Source organism: Acomys russatus, chromosome 2 (assembly GCF_903995435.1).
Source record: "Acomys russatus chromosome 2, mAcoRus1.1, whole genome shotgun sequence".
Taxonomy (NCBI): Eukaryota; Metazoa; Chordata; class Mammalia; order Rodentia; family Muridae; genus Acomys; species Acomys russatus.
This window is the reverse complement of record NC_067138.1, coordinates 60,282,251-60,308,889: the sequence shown is the minus strand read 5'-3', so window position 1 is coordinate 60,308,889 and position 26,639 is coordinate 60,282,251. Positions and strand designations below refer to the sequence as shown.

General features: G+C 42.8%; 1 protein-coding gene across 1 annotated transcript; it reads right to left on the bottom strand.

Moving 5' to 3' along the window:
- On the bottom strand, nucleotides 1–26,309 carry Rnf20 (ring finger protein 20). Its single transcript, XM_051162030.1, has 20 exons — nucleotides 26,144–26,309; nucleotides 25,243–25,397; nucleotides 19,193–19,360; nucleotides 18,933–19,080; nucleotides 18,488–18,670; nucleotides 15,316–15,434; nucleotides 13,117–13,263; nucleotides 12,016–12,093; nucleotides 11,740–11,859; nucleotides 7,397–7,576; nucleotides 6,409–6,544; nucleotides 5,970–6,091; nucleotides 5,481–5,851; nucleotides 4,385–4,502; nucleotides 3,097–3,246; nucleotides 2,489–2,701; nucleotides 1,781–1,906; nucleotides 1,510–1,650; nucleotides 847–948; nucleotides 1–550 (listed from the first exon to the last, which is right to left on the bottom strand). The coding sequence occupies exons 2-20, from the start codon at nucleotides 25,369–25,371 to the stop codon at nucleotides 374–376; spliced, it is 2,928 nt and encodes a 975-aa protein (XP_051017987.1). The 5' UTR covers nucleotides 25,372–25,397; nucleotides 26,144–26,309; the 3' UTR covers nucleotides 1–373.
- Between the last annotated feature and the right edge of the window lie 330 nt (nucleotides 26,310–26,639).

Below are 26,639 nucleotides of genomic sequence, written 5' to 3'. Positions count from 1 at the left end.
AGCTCACTCCTCCCATCATGGCGTATGTTCACTCTACCTACATTTCCTTCTCAATGTCAAAACTACCAACCTGACTTCTTCAGGAGGAATGGGCAATCCAAGTTTATAGAATAGGCCCAAAAACAAAATGCTGAAAACTCTGTAAGGACACAAACAAAGCTGGTAGGGAAGATGACCAGTAGTAGTTTCTAGTTCATTCTAATACTCAAAACTCACAGTCTTTTTCACTAATGTCTGCTAGGTAGTGGAGGAGAGTGCCTGGACAAAGTCTGAGGCGCAAAGGAGACGGCCAGCTGTCGAGGAGAGAAGAGATAGAGGCCTGGTGGTTAGTGAGCAAGTGCTTGCCTCGCCAGCTCCTCTTTCTTGACTGTCATCAGCCAATGTAGATGCGATGGAAATCATTGGCACCAAAAGCAGCATTACACTTGGGACACTTGCGCTGGCGAGTGTCATAGCGTGTCTTCACACATTCGAAGCAGAAAACATGAAAACACTTGGTAAGTACTGCATCTTTTTTACGCATGTTACAGCAAGGGCAGGTCAGCCGTGCCTAAAAATGATTAAAAAAAAAAATCAGAGTCTGAGGAATCATAAAGTTTATGACCCAAACAGCTATAATATATAAGCAGATAAGCAAACTGCAGCACTCTAGAAAAAGAGCACCATTTTCCCCCTGAAAAATAAACCGTTCTCTGCTTGCCTTCATGTGAGGGTCACTGAGTGCTCTTGGTGCTTCAGTGGACTATGTCTGCCTTTATGTAAAGGTCAGGGTCTACTGCCTCGGTGCATTAGACACACTTCAGGCCCTGACAAACACAAAGATGCCATGGAGTAAGTTTCTCTTACCTTGTAGTCCTTGATCTCCTCCATGAGAATCTCATCACACTTGGGCACATTGTCTGGCTTCTTGGTCGTCTCCAGCTTTCTTCGCAGCCTTGAGATGTCCTCCTGCAGCAAACAATAGACACATAGACACACTCCCCGGACCTGCCATTTCTGACAGAAACTATTTCTCCATCTTGACCCTTTGTATTGTAGAAACAGAGACCTTTTTGTCCTTTTGTGCCCAATTGTCTTTAGGAATGTACGAATTCGTAAATGCCTGGTTATAAGATACTTTTGTTTCAGAACAGGCAACCCTAATTTTATCTCCAAATTAGAAGTGCATGAATGGGAGCACTTTCAGCCTGGGAACTCAGAGAGCATGCTGCTTTACTGTGTGGTCACTGACTGTATGGTGAGTAGACAGGATTCCATCATTTAATAAGTGGCATGAGAAAAGTGCGAGGTATAACCAGCGAGAGTTTAACCTTCTACTGAAGTCGCATTACCACTTAACAGTTTACACAGTTTGCAGGTATTTGTTTCACAACTAGAAAACACGGCATGAAGCAGACAACACCAGCCTCTTCCCGCAGGGCCCGTCAGCCGAGCAGTTCATAGTATACAAGACGCACCACAGCCCTCGCAAGTACTAAAAAGGGAAACGTCAAAGACAACTGTTCTTGCCTGTGCTCGTTTAAAGTTGAACAAGTCCTTCTCTTTGGTGACGCTGTTCTCTACGATTTCATCCTGAAAGTCGTGGAGCTTCTTCTGAGCCAGCTCCAGCTGCGCTTTGAGGTCATCTGCGAGCTGGGCTGCCTCCATTGCCTGTGTGGAATGCAGAAGCATCGCCTTATCATCCCTTCTTCTAGGGAGGGGACGGATAACCCAAGACCAGGCAGGCTGGTCTTCCTTGCCCTGGAGCCTGCCTGACGGAGGGTTCCGGAGGCCCGCGTACCTTGCGCTTATTCATCTCCAAGGCTTGAGTCCTAAGGCCCAGCTCCTTCTCCCCTGTGCCAATGTTACTCTGAAGCAGGTGCTCCTTCTCTTCCAGCTTCCTTACGACCTGTAACTGGGCATCTACCTGTGGAGGAGAGAAGTTAGATTTTAATGTAAGCAGGTAGGAAAATAAAATTCGTTATGTTCTATTTAACCATGCCCAAGCTATTGCTGACCTTTCCCATGAACCTTTCAAAACAGATCTAACATTATGATTACTAAATGCTTCAATTTCCAGATAAAATAATTCATGGATATTCAGAGTTTGGGAACCTGTTATTCTGCAGCTATACTATTCCTTAAAACATGGCTTCTTCAACCAGAGCATAAACACTGACTCAAACCAAACTCAACTCCATTTCTTTCAAAACAGCCAGAGGTTCTGATGAAGACCTTTTCTTGAAATTAATCCACAAAGTTGATACAATACTAACAGGTAAAAAGTCAAATCACACATTCAATTCTAGCCTGTCACTGAAAAACTCTCCTCCCAATATCCAGAGGCAACCAGGTTAGAAGAAAACCCATGTGCTTGACCAGGTACACGTACTTAGCCAGACGGTAGCACACACTTAGTTTGCAGCATTTCTATAGAAAAGCAGCTATGATGATCAGTATTGTGGGTAGCTTCATGCAGAAAGTCCCTTACTTCACTAACCCCAATTACCTGAGTCTTCAGCGTCAACACCTGGTCAGCCAACTCCTCCTTCTCCTCTTTAAGCAATTTATGGATCTGATTCGACTTGATTCGCTCCGACATGAGCTTGAAGTTTGCATCATCCTTCTCCCGCAGCTGCTGCATCAGGCGGATGTTCTGCTCCTGCATGTCCTCAAAAGCCTGCCCTGTGACATCCATCTCCGAGAGCAGAGCTTCTTCCTCCTAAGATGAGGGATTCACTAGCAAATTCGCCAATGCCAAAGGATGAGCAGAGGAAACTAGACCTTCCTTCTGCTCACCCACATTACTTTTGTGTGTCTAGAATCACAGAGTATAAAACTCTCACTCTCCTAATCACTCAGCAGAGACAGAAGAGGTCCTCAGTAAACAATGTCAGAAACAACAGCTGTTCCACTCAAAGTGAAAAGTTCTCTGCCACCCAGATACAAAAAACAAATAAGGGGAGGATGACCGACAAGGATTCAACATAAAAACAAAGAAAAGAATAAAAATTATAAACAACAACAACAAAAGAGTAGGATTGAGGTCAAGTTTTACTGACAGTAACTTTGCTTTCAGATTTCTACTAAAAGAGTTAGTGAAAAAGGAGTACCCACCTGCTTAGCCATGGCCAGCTTCTTCTGCAGGTATTCGATCTGCTCCTCCACTGCCCGGATCTTCCTCAAGGCATCCTCATCGGCCATTTTCTTGTTCTCTTTCTTCTCCTTATCTTCCAGATCCTTGAGTCTTTGCCTGAGATCTTCCAACTACAGGAGGAAAAGGATCATGTAAAAAACTAAGCCATCAAACACCTCCAAGTCAGTCAACTATACACACACATGGAAGGCTCACATAACTAAGCATCAAAGAACTGTAGAACAGGATAAATGATGGGAACTGAGAATGGCACAGCTCAGCACACACTTATCACCATTCCTGCACTCCATGCACCTACAGGCAGGGCTTTTGCCTATTACTCATAGCTTTCTCTGGAAATGTTCACACTGTCTTCTCCTTAGGCCTCAAAATTTCAAGACTAAAAGTATCCCTCTCAGGACAGGCATGGTGCTGCACACTTTAATTCCCAGCATTCAAGAGGTAGAGGTAGGTGGATCCCTGAGAGTTCAAGGCCGGCCTGGCCCATATAGTGACTTCTAGGACAGTCAGGACCACATAAAGAGACTCTGATTCAAAACCCAAAAAAAACAAACAAAAAGCATTCTTCTCAGGGCTGAAGGGATGGTTGAGTGGTCAAGAACACCGGCTGCTCTTCTTGAGTACCAGGGCTCAACTGAACCCCCATGACAGCTCACAATTATCTCTAACTCCAATTCTAGGAGCCTTCTTCTGGGTTCCAAAGGCACCAGGCACTTAGCGCCTCCATGGATACCAGGCACATATGTGATGCACAGACATATAGGCAAGGAAAACATCCTTAAACACAAAATAATTTTAAAACTTTTTTTTAAGTATCCCTTTCAAATGCAACCAGAAAAAGTAATGGAGATAAACAGTAATAATTTCTCATAACCAATCAAGAAAAAAAACATTTTAAAACCTACTCCAAGTTCTTGTAATTCTGACATATTTTACCACCTTGCAGAGAATTTTAAAAGCTTAACATCAGATAGTCTTTGAAAATGTAGAAACACTAGCTTTGAAAATGAAAAATACAGAGCCAGGCAGTGGTGGTGCACACCTTTAATCCCAGCACTTGGGAGGCAGAGGCAGGCGGATCTCTGTGAGTTTGAGGCCAGCCTGGTCTACAAAGAGAGTTCAGACCAACCAAGGCTACACAGAGAAACCCTGTCTCAAAAAAGCAAGAAAAAAAAAAAAAAAAATCAAAGGACAACCTCACAAATGAAGATTTTCACCAAGATGACAGGTAGCAAAAGGCTTGATTACCTCTGCCTTCGACTTCTTCTCAGCTGCCATTAGCTGCACTTTGTCTCTCTGTTCCTTGGGGGCAGAGCGATACATATCTAGCAGCAATTTCATCTCCTTCTGGCTCTCCTGTGCTTTCCTACGACAGGGTGGTAAAGGGAAAGAAACAATGGGTTGAGAAAACAAAGGACATCAGAGCAAGAGCATTTGAGATAGAACATAATGTTTTACAACAGCTTTTTTTTACTCTATGTTATACAGGAAAGACACATTTTGCATAGATTACTAATAGACTTCTAGAATATCATTGGAGAGCACAGAAAAGACAGATATATATATCTCATTTCTCTGTTTAATTCTGTAACATAAAGTTAAAAAGTAACTGTGCCACTTATGACACAGGCATTTTCAAGTGGTGCCACTCAGAAACTGAGAGTTAGCATAGATGTGGGGTTGGGGTGTACTTAGTCAAACCATTCAGATGACTTTTATAGGGGGAATTGAGTTTGCCTTTAAAAAAAAAAATCAAAAAGGAGGAAATTTTTAAAATTTAAAATAAACTGCTAATTCTAGGATTGACAATTGCACTATAAACAAAGGTTGAAGACTAACACTTCATCTCTTTCTAAATGATTAAGCTTAACTACCTGTGCGCTCAAGTACTTTAAGCACAGTGAGCCCTTAAATTCAAATACCATCAAAGTATAAACCATGAATATTAGAGTCAGAAGAGCCAGTTCCACCAGAGACATTACTGCTTATTAGAAGGAAACTGGGTAATGTGTTGTTTGGACAAAGGTAATGTTGCACTGAGTAAAGTCTATCCTTCTGTCTAAATTCTGTAAGAGGAAATTGCCTACGGAATTCTTGCTTTGGGCCAACATGCCTCCAAACCAGTCAATGGGCACCTCAACACTCAGCAACAGTATACAACGGCCAGGTAGGCCATTCGGCTGCACATCAGATTGAAAGTGGAGACCACAGTAATTGTACATTCAGCTACATCTAAAATACTAGACGACTGGGTGAACCATACCATCACGCCAACATTTCCCTCTCAGTTCAGGATGTGACTGATGTCTTAGGTTCAGGTTCTGAATCACTAGGTATCACTTACTTAAGTTCAATCTTCAGCTGCTTGATAACTTCTGCTTCCTTTTTCCTTCCATCATCATGTTTCCCTTTATCTTTATCCTTAGCAGAATCTCTCTCTTTTTCTGACTCTTTCAGTTTCTGTTTCTCTCGTTCTCGTTCTCGCTCCTTTTCCTTTTCTCGTTCTCGCTCTCTTTCTTTCTCCCTCCTTTCCCGTTCTCTCTCTTCTTCATCCCGTTTGGACTTAACTTCACTGGCATCCTCCTGAGAGGCCTTTGATGCTGAGGAGTGAGTTGATAGATCCTCAGAATCTTGCTTCAGCTCTGTGGGTTCATCCTTGGGGTCCTCAGTACTAGACTGAGACTGCAGGAGAGCACTGCCACTGCGCAGACGCGTCTAGGAGACAAAGACAGGAAAGACGCACATCACCTCCATGGAGCATAATGCTTCCCTCAGTTATAAAGCCCTCACCATCACCATGGCAAACAATGTTTATTCCACTGCTCCGGGTCACCTTGTTCAGGTCTGACTGCGCCTCTCTCAGTTTCCGTTTATACCTCAGGACCTCCCCCTTCAGCTGGTGGTTATGGTTCTGGAGGCTGCTGATGAGGTGGCGCATCTCCCGGTTTATGGGGCCTGAAAAACAACCGTGGCAAATTAGGAGCTCTAAAAAAGGCAAGGATGAGAAAGCTCAAAACACATCAGGAACTTCTGAATAGCAGGGAGAGGTACCAAAAGAAATATTCCTTCTCAGAAGATGAAAACCAAACTGGCTGAGTGAAATAGAACAAATAAATACCCAAGCTGAAGGTCAAGTGAATTACAGTATTGATTCCAGATACTTCCTGTTTTCTGACTTTAAGTGAGGATTAACAAATCTCGAGAATCGCTTTTTATTTCCAAGAAGGTATTTCCAGCAGACAGAGGCCAGGGTAGGGCAAGAACGAGCCTACCTGCTTGCTCATTGGCCGCAAGGGTCTGCTCGAACTCTATCCTCAGCATCTCATACTCCTTGCGGACCTGGGCCAAGGTATCCTCCAGCTGGATCACTTCAGTCCTCAGCTTCTTGTGCAGACTCACCTCATCTCGCTGCAGAGAAAGAACCAACAACACATCCATACAGCCTACGCTGTCTCTAAGTTCAAGCTGTAACCGTCTACGAATGTAAAAAGACGGCTACGAAGAGAATGCTTACTCTGAAAATCTCCATTTCGATGCTTAAAGAACACTAGTTATGATTTAGAAACATGACTTCAGAACCTGGCAGAATGCTAAAGAAATGAAGGAAATGGCCTCTAGCTCTAGCTGAGATCACAATTCAGCTGGAGAAGTAACCATAAACTATCTATAAGTAAACATAAACTAACATCCAGCTTATCTAGCCAACATACATGAAAACTCCAACTTCCTTAAGGAGTGCAGAAGACACAAAAGTGAACATAAAAATCAAAATAAAATTTCTACCTTCAAATGTGCATTAAATGCCACAATGGCACAATGTCCAGTTGTCCTCCCTAGATGTATGAGCTGTAGCCAGCTTCATGAAGGCTGGTGTCACTGCTGCGACACATGTCTACTTCTAACTACTAACAATCTTTTGATCTTCACCACCCACTTCCTCATCAGGAAGACATCATGGCCAAATCAGATGCTCTGTCTGTCCATCAGCACATCTTTGGACAACTACCACTCAATCATGCAGCATCCTAATGAGCTGCATTCTCTCAATGGACTGTGCAATTCACGAGGGTAGGCATTCTGTTGTCCTGTACTCATGCCCACTAGATGAATGGGATATTAACTTTACATGAAAGTAAAACCACAAAATCTATTAGGCAAGCAATTATATGTAGATGGCAAAGCAGGAGATGGAACACTGGCTTGGTGGTAGATTGCTAAGTCTCAAACCCACCACTGCAACACAGAAAAGCTCCTTGTTACCTCAATGAGTTCAACCTGGCGTTGGTGAGTTCCCCGGGTGCCATGAAGCAGAGTCCGAGCCTCATCCAAGTGGGCTTTCAACTGTAGACTCTCGTTGTATAGGACGGAGAACTGTGACTGCATGCAGCGATATTCTGGGGTTTCTTTAACCACTTCCTCCACTGCACTCCGCAATTCCACCTTAGGAAGGCCCAAGGAAAAGGCAAATCAGAATCAGAGTGAAGCACGTATGTCCCCAAGTCAGACCACGGGAAAACTACCTTAAACTCATTGATGCCGCACACACTTAAAACCATCGCTCAGAAGATTATGATGTTTACGCCACCACTCCTGGTAAAACTCAGTCTCTGGGTAAACTATGCCACCCAGGACTACTTTAATATGTGTTTCTACTCCAACCCAGAGACGCTGGAAGAGCTGCTGGAAGAGTTGCGTGAAACTGACCAGGACATTTGTTCTAAAACACAGCTGAAGACCCCAGTAACTAGCTGTTCTTTATCAACTGTCACAGAGAAAATATTTCTGACTGTTAGCAAGAATGGTCATGTTTTTCCTAAGCAACCATTTGATTTAATTTCCCAAGAATTTTAATGATAACTTTATTACTTACTAATCTAGAAATAAATAACTAACAGTCTATGGATCAAAAAAAGATGAGGAAGACTTCCTAAAGAATCTTCTTTGTTCCCCTAAGATTCTGCAAGGGAAAATTTCAGTAGGCAAGAAAGCCAACCAATGGATCACTACCACTGCATCTAGAGGAAACTGCAAAGCCAAATCTGTGACTCATCTCTGTCAACACCATGAGACCAATTGTCTCCCATTAGCACACACATCTTCCTGCCACTTATCTTATGAACACTCATTTTTACCCTACTCATCCTCATTTTTTCAACCAATTCTAAGTCAGAGGGCCTTGACTTAGTCTAAAAATCATAACTGGTTGCTCTAAGTCTTTTTCAGAACAAGACCTATACAGACAAAGCAAGTGAGTAGACAGCACATTCACAAGAGGTGCCTTTCTCCCCAGTTTTACTAGGAATAGTTAGAACTGCATGCAGTTAGGATATGCAACATGGTGTTCTTTTATACAAAGTCTATGTAAACTAATTCGCACTAACAAGCCAGTTACCATTTGTTTGCTCTTTATATGCTGAGAACACTGAAGATCTACTCTCCCAGAATATTTTAAGTATACTATACAGAATTATCAATTCCAGTCACCATATTGTGAATGAGGTCTCGAGTGTTTACCTAAGCAGCATCTGAAACTGGACCATTTGATCAGACCTCTCCAAGGTCCTCTCCTGTTACTACCATGCTTGAAGAGACACTTCTGATAAACACATTAGGATCAGTTTGGTGTGGGTGGTAAGCTTTCCTTTCACTTTGGGTTGCTGCACTGCCACAATCTGGCGCCCTTCTCCCTCAGCAAACCCTGGCAACAGATGCAGGATTCACCCTCGGACACACTGGGGGTCCCTTTCTTGGTAACGATGTCTGGGTAACAACCCACTCCCTCCCAGAGATCTCTTTTCTCTGCATCTCGAGAGACATTAGAAGACTCTTGTCTTTCAACCTTGGTCCACCAGCCTCCACTGGTGATAGAAAACCTCTCCCCCATGAGGAAAACTCATATTAATGATGCACTTTAGCACCCAACAATGTGTCTCTGCTTTCTCTTATGTCTGCTCCAAGCCCTCAGTGTAACTCCTACACTCTGAACTTTTCTGCAGCTCCCTGGTTTAGCGTTTGTGCTATTGTTTCATGTCCTATTTAACCGTCTGCGTGCTGCAAGAATACCGACTGTCAGGCACTCTGCCCATCAGCTGTTGCTGCCTGCCCAGGCAGCCATGCAGCTAGCCCTGCTAACTTCTCTCCCTACCCACCAGCTCTGAAACCGCAGGCCACACCCCTCAGACCTGAGCTGCTGCCCCCTCCCCTCCCCCCAGTCTCTAGTGCCCCCTCCTTTCAGTCTGCCTGAACTCTGATACAGCTTTCTTCCGTCTCCATGACCATCAGCCCAGCTACCCTCACCCCCTGTGTTAGCCTGCCCACTGTGCACCTCCTGTCCTGCTTGTCCTCAAACATCAAACACTACTCTCAATTACAGTTGTAACTAAACCCAAGTCATCTCCTCTCCGACACATACACTCTCATGGCCAAATTCTCACTTGGGTCAAGGTCCCAACAAACTCTCTCCTCAACTTCACTGACCCCTCCTTCAGTATCTCCCACTGCTTTCCATGTGCCTCTCTTCAATGCCCTCTATTAGTCACACACCCTCTCACCCTTGATACCCCAGTTGCTAATGCTCTACATCTCCTTAACCATCCAAGTCCCGCTTTGAGAAACAAAGCCAAGTTCTCTCAACTTTTCCTCACCAACCCCCAAAACCTGTTAAAAGACTGTCCCTCTTTCACCAAAAGCCTCCCCAATCATCCATGTTCCTAAAATATTTCAACTTCAGTACCTAACCACCCCAGGAAAGACTATTACAATAAAAGCTTCTCAAACTATATTCTCCCCAACATGACTAGACCTTTCTTTCAGATAACAGTTGTTCCCCCAATTAATCTAACATAGCCAGTCGAAGTTGTCCTGGCTCCTCTCAAGAACTCTCAAACAGACTCCAGACAAGTACTCCTGCCAACCAAGAGCCAAGGTTTTCCTGCCAAATGCCTATCCCTAGGGGTGCAATCCCTGCCCCTTTCCCCAGTCTTGGGACTTCTGTTCCCAACTACCAGGACAATGAACCTAAAAGTTTCAAATGTACATCCAAGTTAATTTTTTTTCTAAAATTCCTTAACTCTACCTTTGTCCCTAGTCTATCTGTCCCAACAGATTTCAAATCAACTACAGACTGCTCCAGAAACTGCAGTGCCAACTCCAACAGTTTCCTTGGAATCTACATCCTGGTCCAGCCTCACAGACTACACTTCCCTAGCCTCAGACAGTCCTACAGAGCCTGAACATCGATTGACACAGCCTGTTCTCCAACCTTGACCAGCAACCGACTTCCATGTGTCCTCCAACAACAATGGCCCAATGTTAGGAGGAAGCAGCCAGAGAGAACATTGTCCACTTAGCCAACACCCAGAGAGCTAATAATAAAACAAAGAGGTGAGAATGAAGGGACTCTGGTCAGCTTGAATGTGGCGAGCACCCGCTCTGGCAGGCCTTGCCCTTCTCCCTGATTCCGCTGCCTTGCTAAAACCATCAGATTGCATTCTGAAAGCAAGCCCCCACTTGCTAATTTGGCCCCCAAGTTCCATTATTTGGCCACTTCCTCCTCCTGAAGCTGACTACCAAGGTCCACTATCAAAGTATTGAAGTCCAGCAATCAAAAGCCCACTTTGGCTCATGTAATTAATATGCCCAATTAAAGTTAAACACCTCATCCTAACACAGGTTTCCCCTCTTTACCTTTATAATTTTTCATTTTCCTATGTGCCACATCTGTCTTCTCTCTACGCAGAGGCAGCCCGTTGTCCCCCGGGACAAATACCCGTACCCCTTTCCGTTGTTCCCTTCCCTTTCTTCATCCTCTATCTTCTGTCGTCTCTTATTCCTGCTCTCTGTCCCTCTGGGGTAAATAAATCTCTCTGTTGAGAACTTGATCTTGGGAGTCCTGAGCCAATACGTTTCCTTTTAATTCTATGCTCTGCTTCTATGAGATCCACTTTCTTAGCATCCATATTTCAAGCAGCGTTTGTCCATCTGTATCTGCCTTATTTCACTTAGCATAATGTCCCCCAGGTTTATCAATGCTTCCCCAAATGACTAAATTTGATTTTTCAAGGCTGAATAACATTACACTGTACATTGATACATTTTCTTTAGCCACTCATCTTTGGATAAATGTTCTATTTTTAATGCTATATAAAATGAGATCATGTCCATAAAGTCTGTTGCTGGTAATTTTACATTCTGAAACTTTACTGAACTCATTTCTAGTTCTCTCAACTGTAGAGACTGCTACAGTTCCCTACATGAAAGATCCCTAAAAACAGACAGCTCTACTCCTTCCTCTCCAATTTTTACGATCTGGAGCCCTTTCCTCATTCTTGCCCATTTCTTCTGGTTGAGCTTCTGTATGACACTGACCAGAAAATCAAATGGACATCCTAATGCTTGCAACTCGTTACGGCATGTTAGCAGTGGGCAGGCCACAAATGGCCTCTGCTCTGTTAAGGTGCATTTCTCTACACCTAATCTGTTGAGCTGAGTCATAGAAAAGGCTGGATTTTGTCCATGTTTTTCTTGTTTCTCATAAGAGGAAGTTCACATGTTTATGAACAACATGTTGGTTTTCTCCTGCCCTTCAGAGCTATGCCTCCTACCTTCAACTTTTCATTTTGTGTAGTGACCTCTTCAAAGTCTTGACGAAGTTTCTCTAGCTCGCAATGTCGGTTCTGGGCCAACTCTTTGTTCTCCTCAAGCTCTGCATTCATTTCCTCAAACTAGAAAGGATCAGGACAACAGCAGCTGAGAATGAAGAGACTCCTCAGACCTCCCGCGTTCCACCCCTGATAATGCTACTGTGTCACCTGGGAAACAAGCCAGGTCCCTAGGTACAAGGCCTGTGCCCAGTGAAACCCCACTGGGTCAGACTTTACCTTCCGGGCATTGATGGTGATTGTGCCTCCATAGAGACTGCTCCCCGCTCCATAGACTTTATAGCCTTTTGAATTCACCTACAGAGAAGACAATGGCTCTTTAGTTAGAGGCTGGAAGAGCAGCTGTATGACCAGGGTCATTCAAAGGGTAGATCCTTCCTGAGAAAGATGACTCCGTAAAGAGAAGCTTTTGTTTGCAGAGGATGTTAGTTACTGCAGGCATGCAACTGGCAGAAGCACTGAGAACAGTGACAATCAAGTGCTCACCCAAAATTAGGACAACACGCGAACACACACACGCACACATGCACACACGCACGCACGCACACACTCATGCATGCACATGGCTGGGGAAGGCTGTTAAGGGCTGGAAGGTGGGGAGGACTGCTGTGAAACAGTGTCTCCTGGATATGGCATGGCTGTTGTACTTATGAACTCACAGCAGCTATGGCTACCTGCACAAACTAATCAACATACTAGCATGGAAGGGGAAAGAGTTCTCCCTACCCCTGACTGAAGAGCTACTGGCAACTAACAGCTGCTAAGGGAGAGAAACTTGTTCTTCTTTGGGATCGTGGCCCTTGGCATGTGCCCCACTCATGAGCACATAGCACTAAGGGGGTTATTTAAAAAAAAAAAAAAAAAAAGACATGAAGTTGGGAGGAGAGCATATGGAAGAATTGGACAGAGGATCAATAGGATCAAAATACATGGTATATATTTTTGAAAGTCTCAAAGAGAAAAGAAAGAATATTATACTGGAGGTCGGGGAAAATCAGAGGCTGGAAAGACAATGGTCAAGCAATTAAAAACACTAAATCACTTGCTGCTCTTGCAGAGGAGACAAGCTGGGAACCTCCTTGCACCCACACTTCGCTATATATAACACCAGCTCCAGGGGATCTAATGCCTAATGCCCTCTTCTGGCTCCATAGGTACCTGCACACATATGACATATATTCCTTCTCTCTCTCTCTCTCTCACACACACACACACACACACACACTCTCTCTCTCTCTCTCTCACACACACACACACACACACACATATAAAATATACATCCATAAGTCATTTCAAACGCCTTTATAAAATAGTACTGACCCGTTCTAGGACTTCAGCCAAATGTCGGTTGAGACGCTGTTCTCTTTTTCGAATCTTGTCAATATCCCACTGCAGGTCTTCAATCATGGACTCTAAGACAGACACTCGTGACTCTGCTGTCTCTACTTTACCCTGCAGCTTACAGAACTACATCCCAAAGACAGGTATTCAGAAACAACAACAAATCAAGTCAAAAAAGTTCACAATTCTATTATAGCCCTTGCTCATATACAATTATAGAAAAAAATTATTCAGCACCCAAATGTAAAAATAAAGTTCTTAGACTGTAACAATCAGGAAAGCAAACAACCATTAAGAACTTTTACACAAAGACAAGACCAATTAATTAAGAATCAGTAATCTCTCTACTCATGAAAAGCATCATTTCCCTATACAGACCACAATCCATCAGAAAACAAAGATTAAAAAAAAGATAACGTCCTTTATCAAGTATTTTAAAAGTAAGAATTTAAGACAGAAACATCTCTTACTCTCAACTATCTCTCACTGCATATTCAGAAATTATAATCCTTATAGATGGAAACTTTCATTGTTTTTAAGCTGCCACTTGAGCAGTTCAGTCAGATAGCGTGCATGCGTATCGGCATGCATGTGCATAGCTTGCATGTGGAAATGAACAATCTCAGCTATCAGTCTTCACCACCCACCTTCACCTTGAGACAGGACTTCCTGTCATATGTCAGGCCCTCAAACTTCAGTTATGACCAGTCTGTGCCTCACCTCTCACCTCAGAGAGTGGACTGTTGGTTGGGATTATAGAGCCATATTACTGCATTCAGCTTTACGTATATTCTGGGGATCTCAACTTTGCATGGCAAGTGCAGTACTGTATCTACTGAGCCATCTCCCCAGGCCTATTTTGGCACAGAGCTGTCAATCAGCTAATGCTACATAGCCTCTTGATCTTCCCATTACTCTGTCTATACCCTTAGCCTCTGCTAATCTTTGCATCAAGAAATGAATGTGTTCCTCCCCTTGATCCTGAATGACTTTAATGGACAACAAAAATAACAGTGTGTGACTCTCAGGCCATGCTAGAAAGATCATGCAGGGTCTCCTTTGTTTCTTAGAGCACTCAATGTAGGGGGTCAGCAGACATGTAAGAAACCTGCAGGTCTCCCAGCTGGCAACTAGGTAGACTCCCAGCTGATAGGCAGCATCAAGACCACCAGTGAGAGCCATGGGTTCTACACATGAACCCAGAGAGCAAAAGAAAGCTGCCTTGGTTTACTATTGCTGAAATTCCATCTTGGTAACATCAACTTAATGCCCAGGTATGTCCCATTTATTTATAAAGACACTATTTATTTGTAAATGCTGCCAAACTCTAACCACTTTGAAAGTCCATGGCACCTAAGCTTTTATCAACTTCCCAAGCAGAGCAAAGAACATAACACTAGAGTTCAGGAAAGAGTGCAGGGAAAATATGGCTCTGGGGTTAAATGGATTCATGAGCAAATCACGTTTTCTAATCACCTGCTCTCTGACTGTTCATCTTTCCTCACCCGTCAGTGGGTGCTCTTTTGCCATTAGTAGCAATATTCATGAAATGCTTAAAGTTGGGCACCAACTGAACAGCAACTATTAAGTGACTAATTAGCATGAAAGTTTGGTGGCCAAACCAAGGCAGGTCAAATTTCAGCAGATAATCATTTGAGCTACCAAAATAATTAGAAGCATGAGAAGAATCATCCAAGCCTTCTCACTTTCTCATAAGCATTTTATGTAGCTAAAAGCCCAAGTCCTGCCACAGGATAGTCACGGCATTGTTGTACCCTGTGAATGCAGTGAGAACTCACATTCCCCGAGTTCCTACGACATCAGCAATGCCTTACCCACTCTGCTCAACTTTCACTTGGCCATTCAGTCAGTTCCACTGTTCACAATTCTTATGTTTAAGGCAGTGAATTATTTAGGATTTACAACTTTGTGCTGTGACATTTCTTCCCAATGATGAAGATCCTGAACTATCTATTAAACAGCGACACAAAGAGAAATATTCAATTATTTTCTTCTTTCTACGGATTCTGCTCTCTCAGAGTTACTGAAGCCACATTCTCTTTAGTATAAAAGTATGCCTTCTAAAATAAAGCAACCATTCAAGGTTCTTATAATTCTGACTTGGTGTTGTCAGGCAGAGCTACTAAGAATGGCTGTCACTCCTCTCCCGACAAGTACCTCCTGAGACATGGTGTGGTGCTTCTCCTGCAGGAGGTCTGTCAGCTCCTGGAGCCTCACATTCTCTTGTGCAAGGAAGGAGTTCAGCTCCTGCACTGCTTCCTCCACTATCAGGTTGTCTGAGGAAGAAGAACTGCACTTTAGTTTTCTATCAGCAGTCTAAGTTTTCAAACTGTCTAATGAACCAACGCATCGCTCTGAGAGCTTACCTCACGGTCAGAAGTAACCTAATGCTATTATCTCAAAGACACACAAAGCACCCAGTGGTTAGGTGACAGGTAACTGCTTAAGCAAATGAGTCACCTTGCCACAATCACCTAACCTCCTCTCTTTCTGTTAAGACAAATGCCTTGAGCAAATAAATGAAGGCTATATTATTCACATACAATTACTAAAAATGGACACTTCAGAATTTAGAACAGATAAGATTTCTAAGCAGTGTCAAAATTAAAGCAATACAATTTTATTTTATAAGGAAATCACAAATTCCTATTATTAACTAATACCAACAAGAAGCATCTCTCTAGGGAGACAGGAAGCAGAATTTCTACCTTCAAATAATCACATATAAAGTCATGAAGAACAAAGAGTAAAACACAGGAGTCACATCACATTATTATGTTAAGTACAACACTGAAGCTCAACATCAGAAGTGTACACAATATTTACAAAGGCACAAATTACATCTTTAGAATTTATTAGTTGAATTGAGGTGTTTAAAATTAGTCACAACCATTACAATTCAATCTAAGTGCTACAAATGGGAACAATTATTCTCAGAACACACATTATCCCTTAGAGCTGTCAAGGACAATCTTTTCCCACACTACCTGTTGCCATTGCTCTCAGAAACCATACAGAACAGACCAATCAAGTCACAGGTGGCCAGTTTCCATCTAGGATTGCCACCAAAATCACTTGTAAAACTTTTTTTTTCTCAATTTATTTAGTTATTCACTTTACACATTGATCAAAGCCTCCTCCTTCTTCTCCTCCCAGTCCCTGCCAACTTCTTCCCCTATTCCTCCCTCTCCTTCTCCTCAGAAGGGAGTCCTCCCCACCCTACCCCCACCCCACCACTTCAGGGTGCATCAACACCAAGCTCGTCATCTTCCACTGAGGCCAGACAATCCCCAGTTCCCAAGCCTACTAATGAAGGCTCTCCATGGGCATGGCAAAATAAGTACATAAATAAAAGGTGACTCTGAGTCAACCTGAATTAAAGACTAGTGCCAACATTTCCATTCTTTCTTTCAATATCCTAAATTCTGAAGACAGGCCCTAAAATTCAATAAAGACCCAGTGAGTGCTTACTAAATTAATAAATAAGCCACAAGTCTAACTTTCTTAACAAAAACCAAACACATGGGTGAAAATGAACTTCCTATAAAGTTAATACTCAGTATTATAACTCAAACCATATTTACCTTTACCTTTTTATGAACACAGATTTCTTCTGGTCACAAATAGCTTAGCTGTTTAGAATTTATAATAAGAAATTGGTTTTTTTTTTTTTACTTAAGCTTAATCTTAAAACACATTATCAAAAATAATTTTTGCCTCTGTGTGTACATGTGTCTGTCCTGTGTGTATAGGCACATGAATTTGGAGCTCAAAGGGTAAGCCACAAAAATTGGTTATCTCCTGCCACCTTGTGGGATCCAGAGATTAAACTCTTGTTGTCAAGCCTGTGTGCAAGAGCCTTCAATGTTCAACAATCTTGTAGACACAGATCCCAAAATATTTCTTAGTACTGTTTGATACACTATTCTGTTTAGTCTCCTTGGAAATATAGCAAATGATGTGCTTGATATTCACTTAAAATATCAAAATGTGACATCAAAATAACCTCTATGCACAGTATAGTCCCACATTACTATGATTTAGCACTACCTTCTAAATACTCAGTGAGAACCAAGGGAGTCAGAAGTATCACATAGCTTGTTTTATAGTAATAGGGGATCACAGCCATCCATTCCACACTGTGGCATCATAATTAATAATAAAATACAAATAAACAAACATATTGATTACCACACTAACTGAAAACAGCAACAAATTTTTAAAACTTTCTTAAAAATAAAATCTAGGATAATACACTTCTTACTTGCTCACCTAGTAAATACACCACATTATATTTAACTAATTTACTTTAGAGATTAAAAAATTAATTATCTTGATGGTAATCAGGGCAGCTAAAATACTACAATCAGGGTGCTAGAGAGATGGCTCAGTGGATTAGAGGGTGCACTGCTCTTACAGAGAACCCCAGCTCAGTTCCCAGCAATCCATGTCATGTGTCTCACAATCACTTGCTAACTCCAGATCCAGGGGAATCTGACACCCTCTTCTCCTTCCTCACATACCTGTACTCAGATGTATATTTATACACTCACATACAGACATCCAATAAATCTTCTCTTAAAGGATACTATAACCAAACCATAGTATTATTGGAAACTTGAAATCAAGGTATTTTATCTGCATTTGAGAAAGAGATGTCACAAATGACAAAAGATCTTTCATCATTTTAGTACACTTTCTATACTGTATGAACACAATTTCTATATTAAAACTCAACAATAAGGGCTGGAGAGATGGCTCAGAGGTTAGGAGCACTGTTTGTTCTTCCAAAGGTCCTGAGTTCAAGTCCCAACAACCACATGGTGGCTCACAACTATCCATAATGAGCTCTGATGCCCTCTTCTGGCGTGCAGGCACACATGCAGGCAGAATACTGTATAAATAATAAATAAATAAATCTTAAAAAAAAAAAAACAAAACGAACTCATAAATAGTAGGTATTCCAAATGGTGATATTACTTTAAGGCTTTTCATCCTATTCTATCTCTTCAAACACAGGAATCATTTTTATAAACATCAAAGATAGAAGAACACATTAAAACTCACCCTCTGAAGTCCCAACCGTCTAAACTAATTCTGCTACTTACAAAAATATATAGTTAGCATGTCATTATAGTTACACTCGGAGTCATGAAGTGTATTTAGGAAAGAATTTAATTAAACTGAGCTCTCTTCTTTCTGGTGCTAGAATAGAAGGCAGGGCCCAATGCATCCCTAGCCACAGTCTACTACTGAGCTACAGCCTGAGCCTCACAGAGCTGAGTCCTTCACCTCCCCACTGCTCTCAGCCTCCAGGCTCTCTCCTCACCTCCACTGTTCAGTTTCCGGGATAAGAGCTCCACTTTTTCTTGCAATTTATCGTAGACAGTCACAATCTGGGACACAGCACGGCGGGAGGACTCCACCCGCTCCTGAAGCTGAGACTCCATCTCTTCACTGGAACTGCTGGCCAAAGTAGCAAGGAAAGAGAAGGCTGGCTCTTGCCCTTCCCCTGAGAACATGGGAAGAAAAAAGCACCCCCAAATTATAAATATGGCAATAGAACATTTTCCCTCACATGGAGAACCCCAAAGGAAAGTTCAACTTCAAAAGCGTAGCAGTTACCAAATCCCTCCCAAAGACGCAAGGAGAAAAAAAAAAAAAACTAAATTATAAAGCTAGAAATAGCAAAATCCACTGGCCCTCTCAAATGCAAAGCCTCACAGCAAACCCAGGTAACTCATGCAGTGACAGAATCCCTTTCCAGTGCTTGCCTCTTTCACGGTCATCTTTGCGCTCTTGATTGCTATCAGAGTCGGGTTCTGGTTCTGGCACAACCAGGGCTTTCCGCTCTGTGAGTAGGTCTCCCAAACCCTGGTCCAGATCATAACGCTTAAGGATGATACGGATGTTTTCATCGAACTAGAAAAAAATACACACAGTCAACAAAAAATAAAGGGGAAAGTTGAGAAACTAAGAGAGCACTAAGGATGAAAATGCTGACATGAGTCTGGGTGAACATACAAAGCAGTACCTGGCTCCAGTACCGGTTCACAATCAACAGTGAGGCATCGTCCGTGGCCTGGCGTCGCTCCAGTTTTTCAATGTGTTCCCGAAGCTCATCTTCAATAGCCTGCCGCTGATCTAGCATTTCTGCCAGCTTACGATTTTTGGATTGCAGTGTTCGAATGTCTAACTCCTCCTGCCCCAGGAAACCGGAGAAATTAGACAAATGAGCTGGTAAATTCAACAAACTCACATTAGCTTATTGGCTATTTTTTATAAATAAACAACTATCAACTGGGGCTGAGGACACAGCTCAGCTGCTAGGGGCTTATTACACAAGCATAGGCACAGAAGCTGAGCCTACTTCTAAGAAAGGCAGACAAAGTGGCAAACGCCACAATTCCAGCACAGGTGGATCCCGGATCCCTGAGGACAGCTGGCCAGCTAGCCTAGCCTAATTGGTGAATTCCAGGAGAAGTTAGAGACCCTGTCTCAAAAAACCAGGTGGATGACAACTAGGGAATGTTGCTTGGCCTCTATATGTACACACACATGCCCAGATACATACATAAAAAAGAAACCTTACAACAAATAATTAGGTAAGAAGTGGGAGCAGAAAAAATAAAGGAACCAGTATATGATCATGTAAGGAAACAGCAAGTACAGTAGACTCTCCAGCGCACCATTTCACTCCTCTACTAATACAAACCTCCACAAATCAACGCCCAGCTAGCCCACTGCCTAGCCTATTGACAGTCTCCTGCCGCCTAAGCGCCACACCAATCACTCAAGATTCTGGCACCTGGGTTGTTCTCTATTCCAATACCTACCTGTATTCTCAGGTGACTTAAACATAGGTAGATGAGCCATTTTACCCACTAACATCCAGTTTGTCAGTATTTGCCAAATGACTATCCCCATCACTGGACTTTAGAGATACATTTTATTCCCAAAACCCACATTATAGGAACCATCTGGAACTCTGCTCCATTCTAGCTGCCCATTTCCTGAATAAAGCACATCTCTCCAGGTATCTCATGTCGCCACAATAGGCCTTTGACCTCATTCAGAGCTCCAGAATTTGGAACTCATGTCTTTCTTCCACTCTCTCACTTCCATTACTTTCTACTTTGCTTATCTACCATAATATAACTCTTCTAACATTTGCCTACCATTCTCCTATGTCCTTAACCCATTATTCTATCATCATGGACAAATTCCAACCTACATTAATCCAGTTATCTTAATACTCTAACCCTGCACCCATTAAATCAAGACTTCTACAGAAACTCAATGAACCAAGAACCTATCTGAATAGATCTTATAGCTTGTCTGGAAATACTAACAAGTGAGCATCCATTGTTTATTAAAGCAGAGTCAAATTCTCCAGAGCCCTCTTTTCACACAATACTAAAGAGATGGCTTTGTTCCTTATTGAAGAAGAAATGCAAGTCACCAAATGGGAAACTATTAAGTTCCCCCAATTCTCTGACCCATCCAACTCATCAACATATGCACTTTTCTTTTCTTTTTTCTTTTTTTTTTTAAGTTTTAAGATTTATTTATTTTATGTATATGAGTATGCTGTCTTCATGCACACCAGAAAAGGGAATCAAGTTGTGAGCCACCATGTGGTTGCTTGGAATTGAACTCAGGACCTCTATAAGAGCTGCCAGTAGTGCTCTTAACTGCTGAGCCATCTCTCCAGCCCTTCTTTTCTTTTTTAATTTGAGACAAGTGCTCATGAAGGCCGGTGATGACCAGGTTAGGCAGTAAGACACTATTTTCCAGCAATATTCATACATTCTTAACATATCAACTTCTGCTCAGGCTCCGGTTTCTTTGTTAAAACTCTCATTCTCCAAGCTAGACATAATGGTGCAGACATGAAAGACTCAGGCAAGAGGACCTACGGTTCAAGACCAGCCTGGACGACAAAGAAAGATCCTGTCTCAAAAGCAAAGTAAAACTAACAAAATACTCTCATTCACCAGCAAGTCCCCTGAAGATGCTGGGGAAGGGAGACAAGCAGTGGTGAGAGCAAAATGCCACAAGCAAAGAGCGAGCAGGTGGAAAGGCTAACACTTGTGTTTGCTTTGTTGTTGTTGTTGTTTTTCCTTAAAGGTTCAAATTTATCAAAAGGAAGCAGAGTAAACTGAGACAGGTGAGCAAGCTGCTCTGCAAAAAGTCAGCCAAAAGGCTAGCAGTCTTGTTTTAGGCAGAAATTGGTGAAATTGAGATTTTAAAGCAACAACTGCTTAAAGTGACTTCATCTCCCTTCTACCGTTTTAGCTGAAATATTTGGTATGGCAAGATAGTGATGAGGAGCTTCCTTGTGCCTTCTCTGTACTATCAGTAAGCTGTCGGAACACAGTCCAAGGATGGAGTCATGGCAGAATTCTGAGTGCTTGTGAGAAAGTTCCATGAAAATAAGATAAGAGTCTTGTCACCTCAGCTTTCTTCAAAGCACAGAACTGTTCTTGGACTATGTTTTCATGTTCCTCCCAAGTGTAGCAGATAGGAGTGAGCTTACTTCAGCTGTTGTTACTCATGTGTCTGTATGGGAAAACACGGTTTGCTACGTGTAGCTTGTCCTTATGAGTGAACACCTTATTCCTACTACTTCTTAACCCTCGGAGTATAAACTGTCTGCTGCTCTGGATAAAATTACCTATTGCAGGAGCCTTTCATCTGCTTCATTTTTAGAGCCCACTCTCCCGGCTCGCACGGCCAGCTAGAGCAGCGACAGTAACCCGCATGCCCAGGGTCCTCTCTGAAAGCTGCCTTCCCATTCCGACTGTAGCTGAAGCCTACATCTGAACACTGCTTCCTGCAGCTTCCCTCCTATATTCCTCGAAGCCCCAGCCTAAAGGCTGATGCTATCTTTGTTTTTCAATTGCTACTCCCTTGCTCAAAACTCCTTAGGACACTAGCCTGTACCACCTGCCACTGTCTGCTGACCTTATCTATAAACAGGTCACGCCCCATCTCTCAGATCTAGCACCCAGCTTACTATCACCTGTCTGAAGTTTCCATTCCCACTTAGGCGATCATTCCTTATCTTAACCTCTCTGTCAGAGATCTTATTCTTTTATTTCAGTCACCTGTTCCCAGCTACTGTCTCAACTTTAGCTGTACCTGCAGGTCCTCTATAAGCTCACTCTCCAAAACCAGCAGCAGTTTTTTCTCAGCTTTCCATTTCTTGCCTTCATCAATTCTTCAGCCTCTCAGAATCTGGTCTGTTGGTTGATGCCTCTCTGTCCCTCGTGGCCCTTGCTTCCTCACCTCCTGCTTTTCCAAGCGTACATTCTCTGATGGGTTGTTACAATCACCCCTTTCATATACCTTCTCCTCTTTCCTTGCTTCTTCATCATCGTAATGTTGGGAAAGCTACAATTCCCAGTAATATCCAACTCTCCACCTACTTCAAGGCTAGACTCACACAACTGACTGACAAGAAAAACTAAACCTCATGCTGACTGTTTCACTTTCAGTACATGCTCTGAAATCCAAGAAGGCCCCAGTGTTGCACAGTAAACAACTCTATGGTACCCTCTGGGACAACCCCTCTGCAAGGTGACTACTTCTTAACTTTAAAAAAAAAAAAAGAAAGAAAGAAAAGAAAAACCAGAAGCAATCAGAAGAGGCTGAATATATATTTACCTACTTCTTCAGACTAGTGCTAATGGTGACCGACCCTCTACCTAACCCTATAGCATTACACCCACCCTCTCCTACTCAAGAGCATACCATACCAATAACTGTCTCTTCTTTTTGCTCTACCATCAACGTCTTCTCTCAATGCAGTTCAAGCATCAGAGGAACAGGCTCAATGTCTCCTATCTTTTAACACAATCAACAGCTTTCCCTTGATCTCACAAATCTCTCTCTCTGGCTACTGCCCATCTTCCTTGGTCTTACAGCAACCCTCCGAAGCACTGTCTCTACCCAACCTCCCTAATTTCTCTCATGTTTTTCAGCTCACTACAATGAGCCCCACCATTACCTCAGCATAGGTCTTCAGTCTCCAGTGAACTACCTATTGCTAAGTGCAATGTCTCCCTCCACTCCAACAAAAACATTCTTCATTTGGCTTCTCCTATCTTAGACGTGTTTCTATGGCCAAAGTTACTATACCGAACCCCTGATCCACTCCACTTTCTAAAAAGCATCTTAATGTTCAAAACCAGAACAACTGAGTCCCTCTCCACAGCTCCTAACCACACTCTTCTCATACTCTTCCCTAGCCCAGTAAGAACACTTTACTCCCCAAATCCTGCACGGATCCTTCTTGTTTCATGTGCTTTGTTCAATCTGTCCAGGATTCTATCTATGCTACCTCCACAGTGATTATTCCACAGTGATCTCTCATTCAACGACTCAAATGTCCTTCTGTTTGTAGCAAATACTTCTGAACTGTTCGGTTGGACAGCCAGGTTTGGACAGCTGGAGTGAACAGCTCCATTCATACAGCCAGCATTCACAACTCAAGGGTACATTGGATTCTCACTTTTCCTGTCTCCAAACCTCAGCTGGCTCACTGTAAAACTTCAAAAGTGCATGGACAGAGTTATTACCTTCAGCAGAGGCTGGGAGGGGACAGGGTAGTAGGAAAGAGCGAGAGGCTGCCTCTGCCTAAAGTCTGCTGGGATTTGTGTTCTGCATCCCTTTCATCAACCAATGCTCTTGTCAGTAGCACTCTGGAAACTGAAGTCTAAGGGCTGTGAAGCATACCAACCACCAAATAACAGATTCTCAATACTTAATATTGGCAGAAATGTGTTTAGCATGCACAAATAAATGCTGCTAAGACAAAACCACCTTCTGACTTCAGGACAGAGTGCTAGATTCCAGGGCATCTCCCTGAGTGATGCATCATTAACAATTTATTAAGCAACACCTTTTTTTAAAGATTTATTTATTTATTATTAAGTATACAGTGCTCTGGCTGCACGTACACCTGAAAGCTAGAAGAGGGCATCAGATCACATTATAGATGGTTGTGAGGCACCATGTAGTTGCTGGGAATTGAACTCAGGACCCCTGGAGGAGCAGTCAGTGCCCTTAACCTCTGAGCCATCTCTCGGACATCTTAATCTGACTGAAAAGTAAACTCAAACTTCTCTGAACCTCAGCCTCAATATACACAAGAATTACAAAAGGGAAGAGTCTGCAAATTATATTCCCTTGACCAAGTTCCAAATACAGAATCTTGTCTACATCAAACCCGCTAAGCTTGTCGTGTCTAAAGGATATTACCATTTACCAAACATTATTATCTTGTCTTTCACATTATCTAGCCCATTAACAACTCATAGCTCACTCTTATGAGTACTTACTATGTTTTTAAAAAAAAAAGGCAATGTTTTAACTCTTTATGGGGACTTCCATTTTGTCACCATCATAATCCAATGTCACACACAGGAACCACAAATTCATTTTGTAAAGAAGCATGGGCACAAGGCACATAATACAGGCCATGCAGCTAAGAGATATGGCTGAAGTACCCCCAAGGCACTCCGATCTGATTCTCCTTCAGCACTGGCACTCTCAAAGGCTTCACCAGGGTGCCTCTCAGAACAAGGCTCCAAATCTTCAGTGAGTGACAAGTGCTAATTAACTATCCCAAAGACGACAGTAGTCACCAGACTCTCAAAAGAACCCAGAAGCAGGGGCTGGAGAGATGGATCAGAGGTTAAGAGCACTGTTTGCCCTTCCAAAGGTCCCGAGTTCAATTCCCAGCAACTACATGGTGGCTCATTACCATCTGTAATGAGATCTGGCAGGCAGGCACACATGTGAGCAGAATCCTGTATAAATAATAAATACATTGTAATAATAATTAATAAATAAATATTATTTTTTTAAAGAAGAACCTTGAAGTGCATTAATACACCCTTCACTTCAAGAACTGAGCACCACATCATTTCACCTCTTTCCTTCTTTTCTAGTGCTTCCCTCTTATTCAAAAAGCTTCCGTGGTTTTTCTGTTTTTGTTTTTCTTTCTTTTTTTTTTACTTTCAGGAAACAACCGACAGGAGTCACGCAGACTTTCAAAGCATCATTTTTTTCTCCTACCGTTGAAGAGACACCCCCTAGTTTAATTGTCTCCACTGTGGTTCCTGAATCTTCAACAGCTGCCTTCTTCTCTGGAGGCATAGATGTGCCTGGCTCTCCAGCCGCTCTTTTATTTCCAATCCCTGACATCTTGACATAAGATGGCGGTTATTTTCCTGAATGGAAAAAACAAAAACAACAACAACAAAAAAAAAACCATGAACTTAAGAAAGATAAACAAGGTAAGCCACAATATGAAGTACCTATGTGATGTAAAAGTACCTATCAATTCCTTCTGGCCATCTCTTTTACCTAAATCCATTAATTGCACAACAGGCAACACCAATCCTAAATCCAGAGAAAAGAAAATTAAAAGGAACAGGAGCTGAATTGACAGGACTATAGATTTCTGCATAATACGCTAATAAGAGATAAAATAATAGTCAAAGAATGAAAAAATATGAATAAATAGCAGGACTCTCACTTCCTGAGAAGCAAAAAACAAAAATCAGGAGGACAGTTAGTTATGACAGAAGTTAAGGTTAAGGTGTTCGGGGACTCAGAGCTGAAAGAGACATAGGAAATGTTAGGTAAGTCATTGATCCTATACAAGTCAGTTATCTCTGACCCTCAGTTTCCTGAACTAAGAAAAACATTATTGCTAGGCTCACTGTAATGAACGGATGACAGCATTATAAAGATAACTTAGCCTAATGTCAGATAAACACTAAAACACCCAGAAATGCAAGCGTTCTCTTTACAGTTCCTCTCCAACACTCTCCGCGCGCACTTCTAGAAATGTCAGACCTAGCTAAGCAGCCCAGCACTTCTTTGGGAAACCGGGTTGCCGTAAGAGACCGAATTTGCCAGCAACTCCCCTTTCTGTATTGTACAAACGGGATATACTTTTAGAATTTCCTACCTGACCCTGGTTCCGAGGCTTACAGGAGGCTACGGTCCGTTTTCGCGAGAAATCCGGCCATCACGGTCATCCCGAGTCTACACCCAGCCGGCTTCCGCCTCAAGCTTCGGGACAAGACACCGATGGCAAGCAGCAGTCTGTGTTGGACCTCGCCTGGAAAGAGAGGAGAAAGATGAGGAAGGAGCGCAACTTGGCTGGACAGCGGTGGTCGCAGCCTCCATGGTGGCTAGCAACAGGCCGGGAAGATGGGACCCAGGATTCCCACCCACCCACCCACTGCCAGGGAGCGCCCGACGCCAGAACGAACCTGGGCTCCGGCAGCTCACGCCGCAGGGCGCGCGGCTCCCAGGGGTTATTCACGTAGGCCGGCGAGGGAACCCCATCCCTTCCTTACTTCTGACCTCCTGCGAACGGGAATGAGCTTCACATAGGCGGGGGCACGGACAGGAAGTAGGGAAAAGGAAAAGGAAGTTGCTTCAACTACACTAGATGCACG